The 20,083-nt window shown below is 43.4% G+C and overlaps 3 protein-coding genes across 3 annotated transcripts; 1 reads left to right on the forward strand and 2 right to left on the reverse strand.

Moving 5' to 3' along the window:
* Positions 1-298: 298 nt before the first annotated feature.
* On the reverse strand, positions 299-16,734 carry LOC114358678 (kinesin-like protein KIF21B). Its single transcript, XM_028312700.1, has 8 exons — positions 16,716-16,734; positions 14,340-14,520; positions 13,186-13,320; positions 10,904-11,049; positions 8,155-8,303; positions 4,859-5,073; positions 3,668-3,711; positions 299-2,358 (listed from the first exon to the last, which is right to left on the reverse strand). Exons 1-7 carry the CDS (start codon positions 16,732-16,734, stop codon positions 3,672-3,674), a joined length of 885 nt encoding a protein of 294 aa, XP_028168501.1. The 3' UTR covers positions 299-2,358; positions 3,668-3,671.
* Positions 16,735-16,860: 126 nt separating this feature from the next.
* On the forward strand, positions 16,861-18,530 carry Hmg-2 (High mobility group protein 2; the record flags this gene model as incomplete). The annotated part of the gene is made up of 5 exons (XM_028312701.1): positions 16,861-17,026; positions 17,251-17,381; positions 17,625-17,753; positions 17,955-18,114; positions 18,333-18,530. Coding segments are annotated over 5 exons (726 nt in total), but the record flags the coding sequence as incomplete, so codon positions are not given.
* A 125-nt stretch (positions 18,531-18,655) lies between these two features.
* Slbp (Stem-loop binding protein) lies at positions 18,656-20,050 on the reverse strand. Its single transcript, XM_028312703.1, has 4 exons — positions 19,911-20,050; positions 19,312-19,488; positions 19,036-19,158; positions 18,656-18,923 (listed from the first exon to the last, which is right to left on the reverse strand). Exons 2-4 carry the CDS (start codon positions 19,476-19,478, stop codon positions 18,776-18,778), a joined length of 438 nt encoding a protein of 145 aa, XP_028168504.1. The 5' UTR covers positions 19,479-19,488; positions 19,911-20,050; the 3' UTR covers positions 18,656-18,775.
* Between the last annotated feature and the right edge of the window lie 33 nt (positions 20,051-20,083).

Here is a 20,083-nt window from a genome sequence, read left to right on the forward strand (position 1 = left end):
TTTTACGGTTAAAATAAGGTAGTGCAACTTACCCTTAGTCTCGACACCTAAAACTGAGTGAATGAATAAATAAAACGAGTCGTAAAATTTTAATTAAAATGTATTTAAGTTATATCATCATCAGTGTAAAAACGATACTATTGATACCTAATTAAAAAATAAAATTTGATACTACGTAAAATAAACGACACTCAAAACGATAATAATTAATCTCAAACGTTTCACAATAATTTCATTTGCTCCAAATATTATAATAAAAATTCAATGATTGCATTTTTAATTTTTAATATTTTCATATTGATAAATGGAAACAATATAGTATAATTTTAATAAAAGTTACAAACAGTGGTCACACACGCAATCCCAATAATATTGACTAGGCGTACGAACTCTAAATTAAACGCTGAAGTAAAAACACGTCTCTTCCATTTATAATTCGTTATCGTTAACTAGATTCAAGCTTATTATTATTTTGAGACAAAATTAACAACGATAAAATCTTTGTTTATTAATAAAGCTACCAGCATCATCATAGCCTGACGATCGGGAACGAGAGCACTGATGTCAATAGAACAGCGCAATTCACGTATTGTTACCTCTAAATCTAAAAAGTTGTCTAGTGATTGGACTTTAACTTAACCGAGCCGTACCTAATATGACATCAGTGCTAAAGTTACCGCGTTATTCTCCTACAAACTATTTGAAGGTATGCGTGTTAATACTGAAGTGATACACATAATACTAAGAATAAAAACAGAAAGGACAAAACAAATATAAAATATTTTCACTAAAATTCGTAGATTAATAATAATGTTATACTTAAAACTAAAAGTTAATATTTGGACATTAGTTGATTTAGAATTCAATTTAATTAATACCGCGACCGATATAACTCTACAAGGTATTAAACATACACAAGGTAGCTGTTGGCAAAAACTTGACAAGATATTACAGTGCTTTATTAAACCTGTTTATTTATTGATTAACAAATAATAACAAAGTCTGGAACACCAGAAGACCAAAAATATTGAGAAGTGAAAAAAGAAGAAATTGAAAAAAACAACATAATGGGCAGCGATCAGACTATATTGTTCAAATTTTTGCCATCATATCCTATGTCCTGTATAGCTAAATGTGAATGTATGATTCTGGCGTCTACCCGTAGCACAGGAATGTACAAAAATATATAAAAATCACAGTATCTTCTAATTGCTTCTGTTCGAGTAAGTCTTTTTTTACATTAACTACTGGGTGCTAATAATACCTATGTTCAAAAACTACCAAATTGCAACATTTCATACATCATTCACACTGCAGTTTACTGTGGCTATTCATCTGTTTTCTAAATGTTGTATAGTCCTAATGTAAACTGACATATAATACTTTTTTTTTGTGGTACGGGACATCCAGTATTATCAGCACAAAATAGTAGTAAGTTATACTAATTCAGACAAGTAACGAAATAAATGTGTCTTTTACAAATTGTTGTCTTACATGGTCCACTAGTGAGGAGCTGATAAAGACAGTAATTGTGCGCATGATTAAAATTTGGCAATAAGGCATTGGCTCTCTATCGTTCTACTAGGTATTCTCAAATAATCACAGGAACTAAAGCCGCTAAGCTAATATTCAGACTTAACATCGTCTAATTTGTATACATAGAATATATTATGTTCTTACCTAATGATAGCTCGGTCGAATATAACATCTTATTATCTGTATGAAGGCCTTTGTTGCGAATCTAGCAGTATACGTGAACTCGGCTACATTTTAAAATGAGTGAGTTTCGATCTACAAGTACGATTCACCTTAACTAACATTCGTCGGAGACGAATTAACTCGCTACGTCACACTTAGGCCCTAAACTATCTAATGAGATACTTCACCTGCCGCTCGTTAATTTGAGGTGACATTCAATACTATAGTGGTCGCGAACGCATCGATTAACGAATCATAGCTCGCGAGCATGCGTCGATTGAGCAATTTTGTGAGATCCGGGCGGGTCACGCGAACAGCAGTGGCGGATTTACAGTTTTGCCGCCCGTAGGCTAGGGTGGGGTTGGATCTTTATTTAACTTTTATCTTCTGAAATCGAGTAAGCGTCATCTGAAATCTGCCGCCCCTAGGCCGCGGCCTATACGGCCTATTGACAGATCCAGTCGGGGCAATCCGAACAGTGATAAAGGGGATTCGCAGGACGAGGTTCATGTGGGGTTTCGGTAGTGTGGCCTGTGGTCCGTCGTGGTGGTCGGGCCCCGCGGTCACCGCCAAGCACGGCGCGGGCCGCGCGGGCTGGCGGGCGCGGGCGCGGCCGGTCACCGCGGCAGGCGCATGCGCCACGCACGGACGCGCCCGTCGCTGCAACAAATCGCACGTCAGTGACTTCCACGCCTCCTGATGACTTCAAACTGCTACTGCTATAAAGTGATTGATCCGAGAGCAGAGGTGGAATTGTGTAAAGCAATCGTAATCATTTGACAGTTCATAACGTACGATAAAGTCAGTTAAACAAAGCGTTTGACAGAATAATTCGTATGTTATGAACTGTCAAATGATAACTATTGTTTTACACAATTCCACCTCTGATCTCCTCGATGAAGACCTCGCTGTACTTTTTGATGAATGATTGAATTATGGCACAGAAAAAGCTGTTAAATATTAAAACACGAGGACACCGTTATAGTGCCCGTGAGTTAGTCACTACGCTACAAACGACAACGAAAGCTCAATGTGTGGGATCGACGAGAACTACATGGAAAGCTCGGTTAGTTCATGTTACAAGGTTAGTTTGGTTGGACATCTACGATGATAATCATATGAGTGNCATGAGTGGAACATAAAAGCACACAGGAAAAACATTTGAAAATATAGTGTCCACGTGACCTGCAGATGGAAGTTCTGAAATGCCCTTGTGAGAATTTTTTGATATGTAAATACATATTACTCCGCTTAAATTACTTTTTGTATTTCTTTAAAACTAAGTCATCTGCAAGCCATAGACACCACGAGCAATAAACGCTAGACGAAGCGTTTTGCCCGCTGCGGCTCGGTGAAGCGGCGGCGACGCGTGCTGCAAGCGAATGTCAGTCAAATACGGGATAATTGCTTGGTTACAATCTCGCAACGTTTAGTACCATTCTAGAATGAAAATACGTGGATTTTGCATGTCAAACAGTTTGCAACTTTGGAAGCTAAGATCAGGCGAGTTCGTCGGCTTAGTGACAAGGATAGAGGCGTGTTCGAACAGGGCACTAGTTGATTACGAATAGAAAGTTAGACGAGCCTCATTGTTAAAATGTAGGGAGCACAATTTCCATTACCACGAAGATTATTACAACGAAGTGAACAGCGGAATGCTTTCTCTATAAGTGGTAGCGGGAGTGTGAAAATTAGACGGCACTGACGTGCAGCAGGGTTATAAGAGTGGGTAACAGAGGCTCGCCTAAAGCCTGGTCCGTGAGCACGTAGAATTTCATCCAATGACCCCAAGCTACCCATCCTTATCGCTCGCGCGTAATTATATTGCTGTCGCGACTGTGCGACGGGCCCCCGCAGTGTGTGCGAGCGCGCAACATAAATACGCGCGAGCGATAAGGATGGGTAGCTTGGGGTCATTGGACAAAATTCTATGTGCTCACGGACCAGGCTTTAGCGTCGGAGACACAACCTGCTCACTCGGCGCTCAGCCGCCACGCGCGCACCTCGCCGCCGCTGCAACACATCACACATTAACCCACGGTACAAATACAATTCTTGAACAAAATAAGGCAGTTTAAAAGATAACATGTATTTTTTAATACATGTCATTGTCCATAAGTTTTAATAATACGTCACAGCACTCAACCATATTCGTCTGTGTTTCTGTATAATTCGGTCCAGTCTTTCGGCTAACTAAAATATTAAGACACGGGACTTAACGCGACGTTTATTAATAAAACAAAATGTAACTCATTAATAAACGTCGCGTTACGACGACTCGTTATATCCGGCTCGAAGGACCACAACAATATACAGTGTCCCAAAAAGCTCGGACCGTGGTTGTAAAATAAAACTGAGCCAAGTTTAAAGAGTACGTAAAGTGAAGTATATTGAACCTTAATGTTTTAACTTAAATACCCAGGAAAAAATCAAATGATATCGCGATTTAACGAAGCACATCGCCATCTAGCTACGCAATTTCAGAACCTATGACTTTTGACATTTTCCATTACTATTTTCTAAACTATGATAGACGCAATCTCAAACATACCTATTCCCTCTTATTACAAATTCCTCTCATTTGAACCCTGGTTTAAATTAACATTTAGCATGGAAATGTCATTTTAAACCAGAGTTCGTCCTTAAATTTTTCGTAATAAGGCCCATTTGTCGGTACTTTAGTCGGCCGTTTGGTGTAGTGGTTCAGAACGGACTACTATGCCGAGAGGTCCCGGGTTCGATTCCCGGCCGGGCAGAAATTGAAATGATGAATTTTAATTTCTGTGACGGGTCTGGGTGTGACTATGTATAATATTTATGTATTTTAAAAAAAAAGTATACAGGGTGTCCCGTAATGCAACGTCAAGCCGGAACTGGGTGTTAAGGCAAGTTATGTTGGTTATCAGAAAAATATAAAAAAAATCTATGTGGCATTTTGTAAAAATAATATTATTTTTAAAATATGCCACATAGATTTTTTTTAATATTTTTCTGATAACCAGCACAACTTGCCTCAACACCCAGTTCCGGCTTGACGTTACATTACGGGACACCCTGTATATTGGGTATTTGATCCTTTGCCAACATTTTTTTTATCTTTTCTCGTCATTGTCTTTGTACTTTTTTTAGTTGCATTTGTATTTACCCTGCCTATACTCACTTGCCGGCGGTGTAGAGCGTCCTAGTCCTCGGGTCGGGATGCGGCCGCAGCGCGTGCGGCGCATCCGGCAGCGGCGCGGGCGGCGCGGCAGCACGCAGGCCCGGGCTCCACAGCCGGAGCGCCGCGTCCCGCCCGCACGACACCAGCGCTTCGCCGTCACCCGCGCCCAGCAGGCACACGCCCGTCACCCAGCCCTTGTGCGCGTTCATCACGCTCTGCAACGATCGTGACGTTAGTGGATGAATGTCTTAAGAGCGCGAATGATATATCGTTCTCGTTACAGTATGATACGATCACCAGATCGTTTTTTTTGTATGAACAAAACACCGACGCTACGGTTGTATGTAAGCACTCCTGCACTCGATGCCGCCGCCGCGCCGCCCCCGCGCCTTTGCATTGTTTATACGCGCCGCGTGAAGCCGCCAGCGAATTTATGCTGTGATGGCGCGGTGACGGCGCGGCGGCGGGCTATACGCGGCGCGTATGATCAGTGTAGGGGCGCGGCGTCGGCGTCGTGTGCAGGAGCGCTAAGGAATGCGATCACGAAAGTTATTCATGTTCAGCCGGACTAGAATGCGCGCCGTGAAAAAAACTTATCGATTATTTTAGACGACAAATGTTATTCTTACGTTATATAAATGTTAACTTACGCGTAAAATAAGTAAATGGCTCACTGCGTAAAATCGATAAAATGGCGTGATAAACTATTATCGCGGAGCGCATCTTAGGCCTACTGGTCACTGGTTATACCAGCGCCGAGTGCACATGCTCACGTGCGCTTTATCGAAAAGTCGACGCGATGCTAACGCTTGAGGCTGGAGTCGCGCAAGGCGTTTTACGAAAGTTACTTTTTAGCAATGGTCAGATATCACAAATTCAATCAGTCAATATTCGCACAGAGATGCGGCGCCGCTGCGATACTCACGTGCGTGAGGGTCAGGTCGGCGAGCATCCAGCGCTTTAGGCTGGAGTCGCGCAAGGTTTTTTACAAAAGTTCGTTTGTTTCAGCCGCAAGACGACCACTGCTGGACAAAGGCCTCCCCCAAGGATTTTCACAAAGACTGGTCCTGCGCCACTCGCATCCACGCACCTCCCGCTAACTTCACCAGATCGTCGGTCCACCAAGTGGGAGGCCTACCCACGCTACGTCTTCAATCAGTCAATAAGTGCACTTCCGCACATTGATGCGCCGCTACGGTACTCACGTGCGTGAGAGTCAGGTCGGCGAGCGTCCATCGCTTGAGGCTGGATCGCGTGAGGCGTTTTACGAAAGTTACTTTTTAGCAATGCTCAGATGTCACAAATTCAATCAGTCAATAAGTGCAGTTTAAGCACCGAGTGGCGGCGCTGCAGGGCGGTACTTACGTGCGTGAGGGTCAGGTCGTTTTGTCAAGGTCAAGGTGTTTTACGAAAGTTACTTTTAGCAATGCTCAGATATCATAAATTCAATCAGTCAATAAGTGCAGCTTCCGCACAGTACTCACGTGCGTGAGGGTCAGGTCGGCGAGCGTCCATCGCTTGAGGCTGGAGTCTCGCGAGGCGCTGTAGAGCACGTCTCCTCGCAGCGCGAGCGCTTGCACGCCGTCGTAGTGCGGCGGCTCGAGCAGGCGCCGGTTGCTTGCCTCCCACGCGCCTGCCGGTAAGAAAGGGTTAACGACATCTTAACTCAAATAGCTTTTATACAGGGTGGAATTTTGAAATGCCTGCTCTTAATAATGTGGATAGATACTCAAAGAAAACACACCTTTATTTTTTAAAAGAAAGAGAACTGCATTCAAAAGTTTCCGACTGCGAAAATTCACCACCACACCATGTTTTTTTTAAAAATAATTTAAGATTTCGCGGTTTACCTTTCATTTGATTTATCAAGTTTGTTAGAGAAATTTCTTCCCTATACTACTACTTACCCTAACGACCCACAGTGATCAATAATCAGAATTTAGGATGACAAAAATATTTTAATCTGAAATTACAATTATCTACTAATGTTATTGAAAATATCATTAAGTAAATAAGTATTTCTTTATTAAAATAATGTATTTGAGACTACAATCTTAAAAAACCGACCAAGTGCGAGTCGGACTCGCGCACCGAGGGTTCCGTACAAACCTGTAGGTATATAACTTTGATTTTGTTACAGCTTAAAGGCACTATGGACCTGATTATATGATATGAATTTCAATTTAATACCTCTACGCGTTCATGAGGAAAGCAGTAACTTTAAAATTCTCATTTTATCACTTTGGAAGAATCTCTCGCGCAAACTATTCAGTTTAGAAAAAAATGATATTAGAAACCTCAATATCATTTTTGAAGACCTATCCAGAGATACACCACACGTATGGGTTTGATTAAAAAAATATTTTTGAGTTTCAGTTCTAAGTATACCCCCCTGATGCCCTTAGTTCAATATATTAAAGACTAGTTAATTTCGATTGGGTAAAAAGTGCTAGCTAGTGCCTATTTTGTCGAATACGAAATATCATTCTGTAGACTGCCTCGTGACTTAACAGTAAATTCAGGAGATGGTGATGAAATGTTATGAAGTGCTGAGGCAGCCCTACGTTTTCCGACTGAATGAAGTTTCATCCTGGCTGCTAAGCACAACTATTCTTCACTTCTGGATGATACTTCGTCTTTTAATCTACTACGCTTAGTTCTGTCACCTAAATCGATTAAAGCCTTTTTCGGGCGTCCTCTACCTACAGACCCTGAAGTTGAAGGCTGTTCAATAATGATCTCCAGATGTTATTATGCATTTACACAACTAATTCTCATATTTTTTTCTAATTGAGAGATAAATCTTTGCCGATTTTAATCAATTTCTGGATGCTGACAAACAAAAGCTATTTTTTGAATTTCATAGCTCATTTCGCTCTTGTGTTATCAAATATGATACTCTAATGACCTCATAGACATAGTTTAATAATATATCTTTAGTTTGCTTAGTTTCAGGTTTAATTGGAGGAAGTTCTTTGAGGTTTTNGACCGTCCAGCGCTTGAGGCTGGAGTAGCGCGAGGCGTTTTACGAAAGTTACTTTTAGCAATGCTTAGATATCACAAATTCAATCAGTCAATAAGTGCACTTCCGCACAGAGATGCGTCACTGCGGGGCGGTATTCTCGTGAGTGAGAGTGAGGTCAGCGAGCGTCCAGTGCTTGGGGCAGGATTGCGTGAGGTGTTTTACGAAAGTTACTTTTTAGCAATGCTCAAATATCACAAATTCAATCAGTCAATAACTGCAGCTTCCGCTCAGAGATGCAGCGCTGCTGCTGCGATGTGGCCGTGGTACTCACGTGCGTGAGGGTCAGGTCGGCGAGCGTCCAGCGCTTGAGGCTGGAGTCTCGCGAGGCGCTGTAGAGCACGTCTCCTCGCAGCGCGAGCGCTTGCACGCCGTCGTAGTGCGGCGGCTCGAGCAGGCGCCGGTTGCTGGCCTCCCACGCGCCTGCCGGTAAGAAAGGGTTAACCACCACTTAACACGTTTTTATACAATATAGGGTGGAAACGAGAGGAGATCTCACTCGATTATTTATAAACTATACAAGACTAGCTTTTACCCGCGGCTTCACCCGCGTGAAATTTTGTGTCACAGATCGGTCTAAATTATTGCCTATTGTGTAACAATAAGACTGTAAAGTTTCAACAAAATCCGTTCAGTAGTTTTTGCGTGAAAGAGTAACAAACATGTTGACATTCAGACATCCACACAAACTTTCGCATTTATAATATTAGTAGGATATCAAAAAACTGGATACTGATCCAGCAGCTTTGGTAGGCACCGCTCATACCACAACGAATTAGGGACCTCTTTTACCACTTTTCGATCGTCTGCTGTAGTAGAAGGATTATTCCACTTGGTTTGCCTGGGTGATAAAGTATCCACTAAATATACCCATTTAGTGTCGACATATCACCTCGGAACCATTTCACCCAGGTAAATTGATTCGACTAAAGCAGTCGCCTCAATTCACTCAGGTTTTCGCATCTGTTTACCTACGCTACGTACACAGAGTGGAATTTTGTAATGCCACCTGAAGGGAATGTACTCTTAATAATGTAGATAGAAAATTTTTCTCAAAGAAAACATTCCTTTATTTTTGAAAAGAAAGAGAACTGCATTCAAATATTTCCAAAAATTTTGCGAAAATTCATCACCATACCATTTTTATTGTAAATAATTAAATAATTTAAGATGTCGCGGTTTTCCTTTCATTTGATTTATCAAGTTTGTTAGATTTCTTCCCTATACTACTACTACTTATCCTAACGACCGAAGCAATTAAAATACAGTGTGTAATTTTGAACAGATTTCATTTGGTTCGATTCCCAGGCGAGGCAAGCAATTTTTTGGATATCTTTGAATGCAGTTCTGTAAACGTACGATTAGGGACTTGGCCGACCCAAGACCTCAAAATGCGCATGCCACCTCGGGTCGGCAGCCCGTGGCATTTTGCCAGCCCTACCTATAGTTACGCCACTGACAGCTGGTGTCTAGTCACATACCGGTGTCGGCGGGCTGCATGTCGAGCGTGCGTACGTAGTGGTCCTTGAAGCCGGTGGCGACCGTTTAGGCGTGATTGGTCCAATTCGCAATTGGGCCAATCGTGACAAATTCACAAATTCGCGATTAGTCCAATTCGCGATTGGTCCAATTCGCTATTGGACCAATTCGCTTTTTTCTGCAATAGTAGTAAAAGTTGAATAACCTCCTTATTTCTTTAATTTTAGATATCCTTTTATTTTGGACCAATTACGAATTGGACCATTAGCGAATTGGACCAATCGTGAATTGGACTAATCGCGAATTTGTGAATTTTTCACGATTGGACCAATTGCGAATTGGACCAATCGCGCCTAAACGGGTGGCGACGCGCTCGCCCGCCGCGCCGCGGCCCAGCTGGTGTGACGTCACATACCGGTGTCGGCGGGCTGCATGTCGAGCGTGCGTACGTAGTGGTCCTTCGAGCCGGTGGCGCCGCGGCCCAGCTGGTGTGACGTCACATACCGGTGTCGGCGGGCTGCATGTCGAGGGTGCGCACGTAGTGGTCCTTGGAGCCGGTGGCGCCGCGGCCCAGCTGGTGTGACGTCACATACCGGTGTCGGCGGGCTGCATGTCGAGCGTGCGCACGTAGTGGTCCTTGGAGCCGGTGGCGCCGCGGCCCAGCTGGTGTGACGTCACATANGAGGACAGTACCACAGAACGTGGTGCCTGTCCTCCTCACTCTCGCCGCACACTTTTCAACCGCTAAGGTTGTTCATGTTCAGCCGGGCTAGGATGCACGCCGTCATAAAATCTTTTCAATGATGTTAGACGGCAAAATGTTGGGCTAACGGCGTAAAATCGATAAAATGTCGTGATAAACTATTATCGCGGCGCGCATCTTAGGCCTACTGGTCACTGGTTATAAGGGTTGAGCACCAGCGCCGAGTGCACATGCTCACGTGCGTGAGCGCTTTATCGAAAAGTCGACGCGATGCTAGCGCTTGAGGCTGGAGTCGCGCGAGGTATTTTACGAAAGTTACTTTTTAGCAATGCTCAGATATCACAAATTCAATCAGTCAATAAGTGCACTTCCGCACAGAGATGCGGCGCCGCTGCGGTACTNCATTATTGATCACCGTGCGACCGAAGCAATTAAAATACAGGGTGTAATTTTGAACAGATTTAAGTTGGTTCGAATTTCAGGCGTGGCAAACATTTTTTTGGAAATCTTTGACCGACCCAAGACCTCAAAATGCGCATGTCCCCTCGGGTCGGCAGCCCGTGGCATTTTTCCAGCCCTGCCTATAGTTACGCCACCGCGCCCCAGCTGGTGTGACGTCACATACCGGTGTCGGCGGGCTGCATGTCGAGCGTGCGCACGTAGTGGTCCTTGGAGCCGGTGGCGCCGCGGCCCAGCTGGTGTGACGTCACATACCGGTGTCGGCGGGCCCCAGCTGGTGTGACGTCACATACCGGTGTCGGCGGGCTGCATGTCGAGCGTGCGCACGTAGTGGTCCTTCGAGCCGGTGGCGCCGCGGCCCAGCTGGTGTGACGTCACATACCGGTGTCGGCGGGCTGCATGTCGAGGGTGCGCACGTAGTGGTCCTTGGAGCCGGTGGCGACGCGCTCGCCCGCCGCGCCGCGCCCGAGTGCCACACACATCACGGCCGCCGCGTGCCCCGACCACACCTTGCACACGCACTCCATCCTGGGCCACAAGATATTTCACACTTAGCAAATACAAATGAGTAGGTCATCTTCATAGAAACGCACCGAGCGCGGTTTGTATGTGAACGCACACACTGACAAAAGACAATGCCGGAAATTGGCGTCTTTTTTTTTTCGCGCGGCCATCGACCAAACTTTGTTTTTTGATTACAAAATAGTGTAATAAACCAAACTTACTATGACATATATACCTCTAAACTCAGTCTGAACTGAGTTACGAGCATTAGAAGTTTGATGATTTTCATACTAGATTTGCTTTTTGCGCCCAAATTTTTATAAGAAATTGCGAATTTTGTCAGTTTGTGCGTGCGCGCCGCATACGTATTGGCGTGCTCACATACAAACCGCGCTCGGTGCGTTTCTATGAAGATGACCTACTCATTTGTATTTACTCTGCTTTTAGGCTCGAAACTACGTCAAGCGGACACTCGCGCGGTTTCATACGAAAGTCCCAATGGCGGGTGCATTCCGTCGGACGGAACACTTGTTTGAAAACGCGCAGGCGTCCGCTTAAAGCAGTTTCAATCATTAGTATTGGAGTCGCAAGCAATGTTTGTATACCCGCCAAAAAAGTTTTATTTGACAAGTACTTGTCAAGAACTGTCAAAACATAAAAAAATATGTTTGTCTATGGGTTTCATCGCAGTTTGTTCAGAAATCAATTTTAAAAAAAACCTTCAAAATGTCATAAGATCGGAGTGTAGCAATTCTGCGACAATACACATTTGAGAGTTAAGGCTGAATCAGCACTACGTTTTCCCGCAAGCGGTAAACCGCCAAACCGCGAAACCACCCATACACACTGCGATTAAAAACTGCGAATATGGCCAAAATTTTCACAGTTGCGAGAAAAAACCGCAGTGCGGCCGCTTGCATTAGTTTTACTTGGTTATAAAATCATATGGTTAAACACACTCGGCTTAAGAAAATAAAAAACTAGTGACGTCATAATAAAGTGAAGAACTCGTAAAAACAAGATGGGGCTGGATGCAGGATTGCAGGCCACTGCCAGCCGGGCGATGTGAAAATCATTGGGGGAGGCAAATAGGCCTAATAAGGAGGTTCAGCAGTAGACGTCCTGTGGCTGAAATGATGATGATGATGATGACGTCATAATACTCATGATTACACAGTCGCGTCTTTGACAACTCATAAAAATACACTTCATTCAGTCAGCGATGGTATGCGCAATTTAACACAGTCAATAGATACTTTGCGAGTCAAATGCAACTGAAGAAATCGCGAAAATCGATAATTTACAGCTGTTATTTTTATACAAAGGCTAGACCACACCGCTCGACCTGAAGTCGATCAGGCCACGGGCGTGACGTCGGCTAGAGCTCGGAGGCACTCACATGCGCAGGTCCCACAGGCGCAGCTTGTCGGCGGCGGCGGTGTAGAGGCGGTGCGCGTGCGCCAGCGCCAGCGCGGTCACCGCCACCTCGCTCGTACCGTTCGACCTAAGGCCCGTCAGGCTACGAGTGTGACGTCGCTAGAGCTCGGAGGCACTCACATGCGCAGGTCCCACAGGCGCAGCTTGTCGGCGGCGGCGGTGTAGAGGCGGTGCGCGTGCACCAACGCCGTCACCGCCACCTCGCTCGTACCACTCGACCTAAGGCCCGTCAGGCCACGGGCGTGACTAGAGCTCGGAGGCACTCACATGCGCAGGTCCCACAGGCGCAGCTTGTCAGCGGCGGCGGTGTAGAGGCGGTGCGCGTGCGCCAGCGCCAAAACCTTCACCGACACCTCGCTCGTACCGGTCGACCTAAGGCCCGTCAGGCCACGAGTGTGACGTCGGCTAGAGCTCGGAAGCACTCACATGCGCAGGTCCCACAGGCGCAGCTTGTCGGCGGCGGCGGTGTAGAGGCGGTGCGCGTGCGCCAGCGCGGTAACCGCCACCTCGCCCACGCCGCTCGACCTAAGGCCCGTCAGGCTACGAGTGTGACGTCGCTAGAGCTCGGAGGCACTCACATGCGCAGGTCCCACAGGCGCAGCTTGTCGGCGGCGGCGGTGTATGCACGTGCGCCAGCGCCTTCACCGCCACCTCACCCGCACCGCTCGACTTAAGGCCCGTCAGGCCACGAGTGTGACGTCGCTAGAGCTCGGAGGTACTCACATGCGCAGGTCCCACAGGCGCAGCTTGTCGGCGGCGGCGGTGTAGAGGCGGTGCGCGTGCGCCAGCGCCAGCGCGGTCACCGCTACCTCGCCCACGCCGCGGTTCGACGGGCACGCGCCGCTCACGCCGCTCGACCTGAGGCCCGTCAGACACCAGTCTTATGTACTTGTGATAGGTGCTATTTGTAAAAAGTTATGTACTTGTGTTGTGATAGGTGCTATTTGTAAAAAAATCATAGCCTATGTGTGTCGATTGTACAGTCAGCGTCAAATAGTTCGTGACACCCAAGACAAATGAAATAGTGAATGCTTTGTGAAATTCGCTAACCATGAATTTTAGCATTCATGAAAATACGCACATTCAATTAATCTTTTAATTATCATTAATCTTACTTTTCTATGTATCTCTGTTGGTTTCTATAAATATGTATGTAAATAAATTTAATTATTGTCAATTCATGTATTATTAAAGTCCGGTTGCCGAGCAGATAGAATTTCGTCCAATGACCCCAATCCCACCCATCCTTATCGCTCGCGCGTAATTATATTGATGTCGCGACTGTGTGACGGGACAGTGAATGTGCGAGCACGAAAGCAATATAATTACGCACGAGCGATAAGGATAGGTAGCTTGGGGTCATTGAACGAAATTCTATGTTCTCGGCGACCGGACTAGTAGTTACAGAGTAAATACAAATGAGTAGGTCATCTTCATAGAAACGCACCGAGCGCGGTTTGTATGTGAGCGCGCGCCAATACGTATGCGGTGTGCACGCACACACTGACAAACTTCGGGGCAACTCACCGATAATCCACTCTAAATTTTGTCAGTGCTTGCGCGCCGCATACGTATTGGCGCGCTCACATACAAACCGCGCTCGGTGCGTTTCTATGAAGATGAGCTACTCATTTGTATTTACTCTGGTAAAGCCTGGTCCGTGAGCACGTAGAATCCCGTCCAATGACCCCAAGCTGCCCATCCTTGTCGCTCGCACGTAATTATGTTGCTGTCGCGCTCGCACACTCACTGCGGGCGCCGTCGCACAGTCGCGACAGCAATATAATTACGCGCGGCCGATAAGGATAGGTAGCTTGGGGTCATTGGACAAAATTCTACGTGCAACGCGACTAGAATTTAGTAGTTATGCTACTGACCACAAGGTAGAGACAGGCGTGCGGCTGCGCGTGTCGTACAATCGCACGGCGGCGCCGGCGGCGGCCAGCACGAGGCGCGCGTCGCCGCCCTCGCCGGCCGCCAGCGCGCTTACCGCGCCACCGCACCAGCCGCGCCACGCCTCGGTGCCGGCGGACAAGTCCCAGCCGCGGACCGAGCGGTCTGCAAGCCGTTACAATCACTATAAAATAAAACCGGCCAAGTGCGTGTCGGATTCACGCACAAAGGGTTCCGTACCATTGATTTATGATTTTTTTTTAATTTAAGTTATTTGTATGAAAGATTACGCGGTAATAAGCGGTTTACGATTTACGAGGTATTAAAAAAACTACTTACTAGATCTCGTTCAAAACAATTTTCGTTGGTAGTTTTTATAGTAATGTACATCAAATGTTTTTTTTTTAGATTTTTCATTTTCTTATTTTAGAAGTTAGAGGGGGGGACCAACTTTTTTCCACTTTAAAATACCTCAATGCCTGAAGACTAGAGTGTATAACCAATGTGTGTTACCAGTGATAACTTATGGCTCGGAAACGTGGCCTCTCACTATAGGCCGTATACAGAAGCTCAGTTGCACAGCGTGCTATGGAGAGGGCTATACTTGGTGTTTCTTTGCGAGATCGAATCAGAAATGAGGAGATCCGTTAACGAACCAAAGTCGCTGACATAGCCCAACGGATTAGCAAGCTGAAGTGGCAATGGGCAGGGCACATGGTACGCAGAACTGATGGCCGATGGGACAGAATGGTTCTGGAATGGAGGCCGCGTACCGGAAAACGTAGCGTGGGACTTCCACCTACAAGGTGGACCGACGACATCGTAAAGGTAGCAGGGAAGCGCTGGACGCAGGCCGCTTCCAATCGATCAACATGGAAAGCATTGGGGGAGGCCTATGTTCAGCAGTGGACGTCCTATGGCTGAAATGGTGGTGGTGGTGGTGGTACATATACTGAAAATGTATCATTAGAAATCAACCACGGGGGCTAAGGAGATAAAAGAAGGGTTGGAAGTTTATATTATGAAAGTCCTATGTGTTTAAAGTAAGAGATTTGAAATTTAAAATGTATGCGCTATAGATGCTAAGAGCGGATTTTACGAAACTCCACCCCTAATGGAGTAAAACGAGGTCCACGCGTACGAAGTCGCGGGCGGCCGCTAGTATCAAATAAAAAAAAACCTGTTGAAGTCACGCGAGAAAAAGAATTGATGCAGTTTTTAGGTCAAATTTCGGAAAAATCTGAAAAAAGTATAAAAATTGACATATCTCCTAAACTATAAAACTTTAGTCATAGAAAGTAAGGTTCAATAATTAGCAAATGACCTCCTCTATACGCGTATTAGCTATGACGGGTTCAGTTCCAGTCACCCTGTATATTATAATGTCGAAAATTCGAAATATTGCCAAATAAAATAGGCGATCTTTTTTTTCACTGATGGTCTGATGACATACAGGGTGACTTTGAAATCGTTGGCATCCTTTTAATATAGACTACTCATGATACATGGTGCATTCCCCAAATATGAGACAACTCCAATGAGATTTTTTGTCATTATTTTAACTATGTTTTTGTATTAGTGTGCTCTTAAAAAGAGTTTAAAACTATTGTACAGTCAACAGCACATCATCCTATACATTTTGTTGTAAAATAACACTTAATAGATTGAAATAAGATGCCACAATATGAAGATTGATGTGCTGTCGTCTGTACAAGATTTCAAATATTGAAATTTTAATTCTTTTGATATGACTCATATTTGGGGAATCATGAGTAGTCTTATTTTAAAAAGAATGTCAACGATTTCAAAGTCACCCTGTATAATGCAGTTCATTCAGATTACGCAGCAAGTAAACTAATTGAATTTTCGCTATTCAATCACATACTCACGATGGCAACCGAAATCGCCCGAATTGATCTGCCCCTTAGACGAGTGGCAAAATCTGACATTCTATTCGAACGATTTCGATTTTCGAAAAGTGTGACTTTTTGTCTAGTCTACTAGACCTACTGATCGCGTTCGAAGCACCTGTGCAGCGCTAAACTCGTTACGACATGCAACATAACAGTGGGACAACTATCCGGCCGCCGGATATCCGGCTATCCGGCCTAGCAGCTCGCCGGATATCCGGTATCCGGTATCCGGCCAAACAACTATCCGTTTCATCTCTAGTTATTATTCTCTTCCTCCTGTTTTAATAAAACTATTATTGAATCAATGCCTTTGTCAAAATCAAATATTATTTTTGGTGTTCATATTCATATTTAATTTGAATCACTTTTCAAGAGGTCAGCACATCTACTTCCTTTTTTTAAATATAGAATTACACTTATTAGAATGAAAGGAATTTTTATCACTACTAAGTTTTTTTGATGACATCGTAAAGGTAGCAGGGACGCGCTGGACGCAGGCCGCTACCAATCGGTCAACGTGGAAGGCATTAGGGGAGGCCTATGTTCAGCAGTGGACGTTCTATGGCTGAAATGATGATGATGATGATGAATAGTTTTTTTTTGTAATGTTATTAGGTACTTCAAAGAATGGGCTGCATATAAAAAGACAGATGCCTATAAAGAATTTAGAAAACAACAAATAGAACAAAAGGGAGGTGGCGGTCCAACAAAAAAATTGAAACAAAATACTGCATCAGAACAGTCTACTCCTAAACCTGGTGAGTAATCAAATATTTATTGTCTAAACATCTTATCTAGCTTTGAACCTGATAACATGTATTTTAGAATTTCAGAACTCACTACTTTTGTGTATATGGTCAGTTATTAGGTATTTTACCAGTCACACATTGCTTTTACCAGTTGTTATAAAATGTTCTCTGCCGTCTAATACCCTAACCTGCCCTTAGGATGTATTAAATTTTTTATTAATTATCTGTTGTAGTTGTTGCTGCTCCTCCAGCTGAGCAAGCCCCTGCCCCTGTTAACGGCGGCAGTGCACCTGCGGCGGCTCCGGTCGCTACTTCTCGGCAACAGACCCCGCCCCGGCCCAGACCGTGCATTACACCTGCCTCCGTAAGATTAAAGATCAAGAAAATACATCTTCCTTGAATTTTCTTACGAGTTCTCTTTGATTTACATATTGGTGTGTGGGATGTGCAGAACCTAAACTGTCATTAATGCAAATTCATCTAATCTGATAAAGGCTGACGGCTGATCGCAGATAGAATTAAAAAAAAAAAAACATATTGGTGTTACATTCTGAGGGCACAATAATGTAATATTTTCTAGATATTTTAAAGGCTGTTTTTTTAACAGGGGGAAGAGCACACTAGTGGAGGAGACACTGAAATACCTATATTCACAGACCAATTTCTTCAACACAATAAGCTGAGAGAAACAGAACTGAGACAGTTGAGAAAAGCCAATTCAGATTATGAGCAACAGGTAAATTTTGTCTGCATGCAACTCTCAAATCAAGTACAACACATACTGCAGTGGATGATATTGTGGGAATCCATAGGATTCCAGATTTCTTTTTCATTCCTGTCACGTGGTTGACTGCCAACGCGAATTTGATTTGAATCACATACAACTTGTTCTGTGCGCCAAAATTTGCAGAAGTGACACTACTATTTCCTTTACTAGAATGCCATACTGCAACGACATGCTGAAGAAGTAAGCGGCGCCACCTCCCGGCTCAGGGCCGAAACAGCTGCCGCGGCTGAGAGGACGGCGGCGTTGCTGGCTCACAAGCGAGCCCTGGTTGCTGCTCTAGTACAAGCCTTGGAAACATTGGCCATTCCAGGTATGTATTTGAAAATGATATTTTATATTATGAATTTCCAATAATAAATCATCCTCTTGCGAAGACAGTGTGACATCTCCTATGTTAATCTCATTGAAGAGTCACACTGTCGTCGTAAATGTACGAAATACTGTTTTGCATAAAATTAGATATTTTTAATCAAAGAATACAGTCAGACAAATGTATTATTCTTTTAACTGTAATTTATTACATTGCAGGAGGACCTCCTGGAGCAACTGAAGCAAATATTGAGGAATACATGGAGAAACTGCAAAGCTTGGCAGTTGATAACAAACCAAATCCAGTTTTGAAACAAGCTCGAGATATTCTTAATAGGATTGAGCTTCCATTAAATTAAAAATTATATCATTATAAGCCATCTACAGTATTCAATAAAATCATTAAAAATCAGAAAAGGACTATTTTTTATAATCCTGTTGATTTTATTAAAGGGTGTTGGAATATTTTATGAGAAGGCAAGATGGATTTTAGGGATGCTTTCTGCAAAATCCCAGAGGAGTCATGATGATATACAAACTGGTTACTTAAAATGTTTTTGTATTAATTGTCCAAATCATCTATACATTATAATTATTACAATAGCAAAGAATACAACTAAGTACAAGTAAATATTATTGTATGTATAACAATACTAATCCTCTCAGTCTGATTCTCCACCATCAGGCACTTTTGTTGTGTCGTATTCATGCAGTTTTTTCCTCCACATTTTGATCAGAGTATCCCATGATCTTCGACTATATTTTGTGTATTTATCAGGTGTTTTTGGATGCTCCTTTGTACGCTGGTTTCTAAAATGGAAAGGTACCAATAAAATATAACATTGTTAACAATATTATAATTTTATAACCAATGAAACGAAAAAGTTATCTTGAATAATTTAGGCATGTTTCTAATACTTACATAGGCACTTGCTCTGTGTAATTGTGGTATCCAACAGTATTTTTACCATAATCAATTTGCTTCTGTCTTCTTTGAAGAATATCTGGGTCAGTTTCCAACTCTAAAGGTTTTCTTGGAGGTCGGCTGGAAACAACATATAGGTTAGAAATTATTGTATTTTCTTGGATAAAGAAAATAATAGTTGATAAACTTAAATTCAATTGAACCATTATGAGCAAATAAAAATAGTCATTAACACGATGTTCCTTTATAAGTTAAAGATTATAGTATAGTTACTTTGTTTTGCCATCATCTGATTCACTTTTGCTGTTGTATTTCACTCTTTTTCTACTGCTGGAATTATCTCTATCTTCTTTAATTTTTTCTTTGGTAGCTTTTCGAACTTCAGTGCTGTCATTTTCATCAACATCTTCACACCAACTTATAGGTTTGTCATCAGTCATATTATTAGCCCTATAAAGCCAAATAATTATTGTTCAATGGGTGATCCAATGTTTATTGCAACAAACAAGATGTTTTAACTTATAACACTTCACACTAGTAAAATATTGTTTTATAAAGAATCGGTTGCATGATAGGTAATTCGTCAAGGTGGTCATGTTCTAAAGTTTGAGTCGCAAGGATAGATAATATTATGAGACCGAGGTGTCTTCTGCAAAACAAGTTTCGTTATTATTTTATAATTACTGCACTTGTACTAGCGTTACCCCTCTTCTGTGCGTAGATGTCTCGTAGACAATGGATGTGAAAGACTATTAAAAACAATAGGATAGGACGCCAGTCAAAGATTGGGAGAGCACAGTTGCATTGCAGTGCACAGTCTAGTAGCACATTTCGTATACATTTATTCCAGAAAATTTTGCGTGAATACTGACCCTTTGGCTTTTTTAGTTAACTGTGAAGTAAAAACAATGTAGTGTATCCTAATAATCACGAATTGATTAAAACGAATAGATAGTAAACAGAAGAGACAGCCGCGCGCGAAAACGCCGAAAATTTCGTTGACATTTTTGACGGTTAACTTTTTTTTATATAGAGGCTTTACAGC

The sequence above is a fragment of the Ostrinia furnacalis genome, unplaced genomic scaffold (assembly GCF_004193835.3).
Source record: "Ostrinia furnacalis isolate ACB-3 unplaced genomic scaffold, ASM419383v2 OfSCF4088, whole genome shotgun sequence".
NCBI classification, from domain to species: domain Eukaryota; kingdom Metazoa; phylum Arthropoda; class Insecta; order Lepidoptera; family Crambidae; genus Ostrinia; species Ostrinia furnacalis.